This window comes from Sphaeroforma arctica (assembly GCF_001186125.1).
Source record: "Sphaeroforma arctica JP610 unplaced genomic scaffold supercont1.520, whole genome shotgun sequence".
Classification (NCBI taxonomy): Eukaryota; class Ichthyosporea; order Ichthyophonida; genus Sphaeroforma; species Sphaeroforma arctica.
In genome coordinates, this window is record NW_014040038.1 from 62151 (window position 1) to 63869 (window position 1719).

At 47.2% G+C, this 1719-nt stretch overlaps 1 protein-coding gene across 1 annotated transcript in view; it reads right to left on the reverse strand.

Moving 5' to 3' along the window:
• SARC_06929 (hypothetical protein) overlaps positions 1-1550 on the reverse strand; it is a gene marked incomplete at its 5' end in the record, with an annotated part of 6559 nt that extends 5009 nt beyond the window's left edge. Inside the window, 2 exons of the mRNA XM_014299155.1 lie at positions 419-514; positions 1227-1550. Coding sequence (XP_014154630.1) covers positions 419-514; positions 1227-1550 — 420 coding nt within the window. The remainder of the gene's footprint in view (positions 1-418; positions 515-1226) is intronic.
• Positions 1551-1719: the final 169 nt, after the last annotated feature.

The following is a 1719-nucleotide window of genomic DNA, read 5'->3' on the forward strand; positions in this document are numbered from 1 at the left end:
CAGAGCAATAACATTAAGGGGTACTGGTGGTGATACTTTGCAACCTGAGCAATAACATTAAGGGGTGCTGTTTGTGATACTTTGCAACCAGAGTAATAACATTAAGGGGTGCTGGTTGTGATACTTTGCAACCAGAGCAATAACATTAAAGGGTGCTGGTTGTGATACTTTACAATCAGAGCAATAAGATTAAGGGGTGCTGGTTGGTCGCTTGTTTTTCATAGCTAGAGGGGTGGATGGCCCAGTGGCGTGCCAGATCGAAAGGTTGGTCGTGTTCAAGCGATAGAGACAATGTCTTCGGACGTGGTCAGTCCACCCAGCGGTCGGTTCAGAGCATACTACAAAGCCAACAATCTATAAATAGAGCTGTCTATAAATAAATTGGGTCCATATGATTGGCTGTGGCATGTTTACCCACCTGCCGTTGCTTGTCGTCTTCTGTCTGCATCAGGTCGGCCTGTGTTCTCTCCAGATATTTCTGGTGCTGTTCAGCTGTGCCCAGGATGTCTTCTTTCTGTCGGAGTTACGAAGACAAGAGCTCTAAATTATGAGAAGATGGTACTTTATGTATGTGGCATTGTGAGAAAAGATCACATATTTGGAATCATGAGAACTGATTGCGTATCTGGAATTGCGGACTCGCACATCCCCTCGCCTATTTATATATGCGATTATTGGGTTGTGTTGAGATTTGTACAAGCACACATGTGTGCGCAGTCTCAGCGTTTAGTACATGCGCATGAACATAACATCAACAACACTCTCGCATACATATTTGCACAAGCAGGTATACACTTATAGATAGGCGATAAGGCATAACCCTATACTGCAAATAAAAGAAATATTACACCGGATCGCACAGCCACCGCTAGCCCTCGCGCAAGCAGGACAGGGCAACAAGCCTTCAATATATCCCCGATACAGATACACACTTACAACGTACCATGCGACCCTCCATCTGCGTACAAACTCAGCTACTTCAATACATCCCCGATACAGATACACACTTACAACGTACCATGCAACCCTCCATCTGCTTACAAACTCAGCTACTTCAATATATCCCCGATACAGATACACACTTATAACGTACCATGCAACTTCCATCCGGGTAAACAAAGCAACACAGAAACACAGAAACAAAGTAACACAGAAACACAGAAACAAAGCAACAAAGAAGCAAACCATCCCATTCCATGCACACCCCACCACACAGACACACTCACCTGCTGCGTGAGATCGGCGATTTGCTTCTTCTGCTGCGCCGCCAGCTTCTCCTGTGCCTCCACCTGCGCCTGGATGAGTGCCCTGTCGGCCATCGCACTGCTGAGCTGCATCTCATAGTCGTGGGCTGTGCGTGTAGCGACTTCTAACCTGCCCTCTAAGGTGGTCACGTGCACGACCTTGTCTTTGAGCTGTTGCTCTACGCGGATGAGGCTGTGGGTGTGGGCTTCGCATCTGATCACAAGAGTGGTGGGTTGTGGGAAGGGATAAGTGTATCTGATCACAAGTATGGTGGGTTGTGAGAAGGGATGAGTGGGTCCAATGGACTACAGAGTGTAGATCGATTAGAGGTTAGAGGTTGAAGTGCATGCACGGGTGATCACAAGTGTGGTGGGTTATAGGAAGGGATGATTGGGTCCAATGGACTACAGAGTGTAGATCGATGAGAGGTTAGAGGTTGAAGTGCTTGCACGAGTGATCACAAGTGTGGTGGGT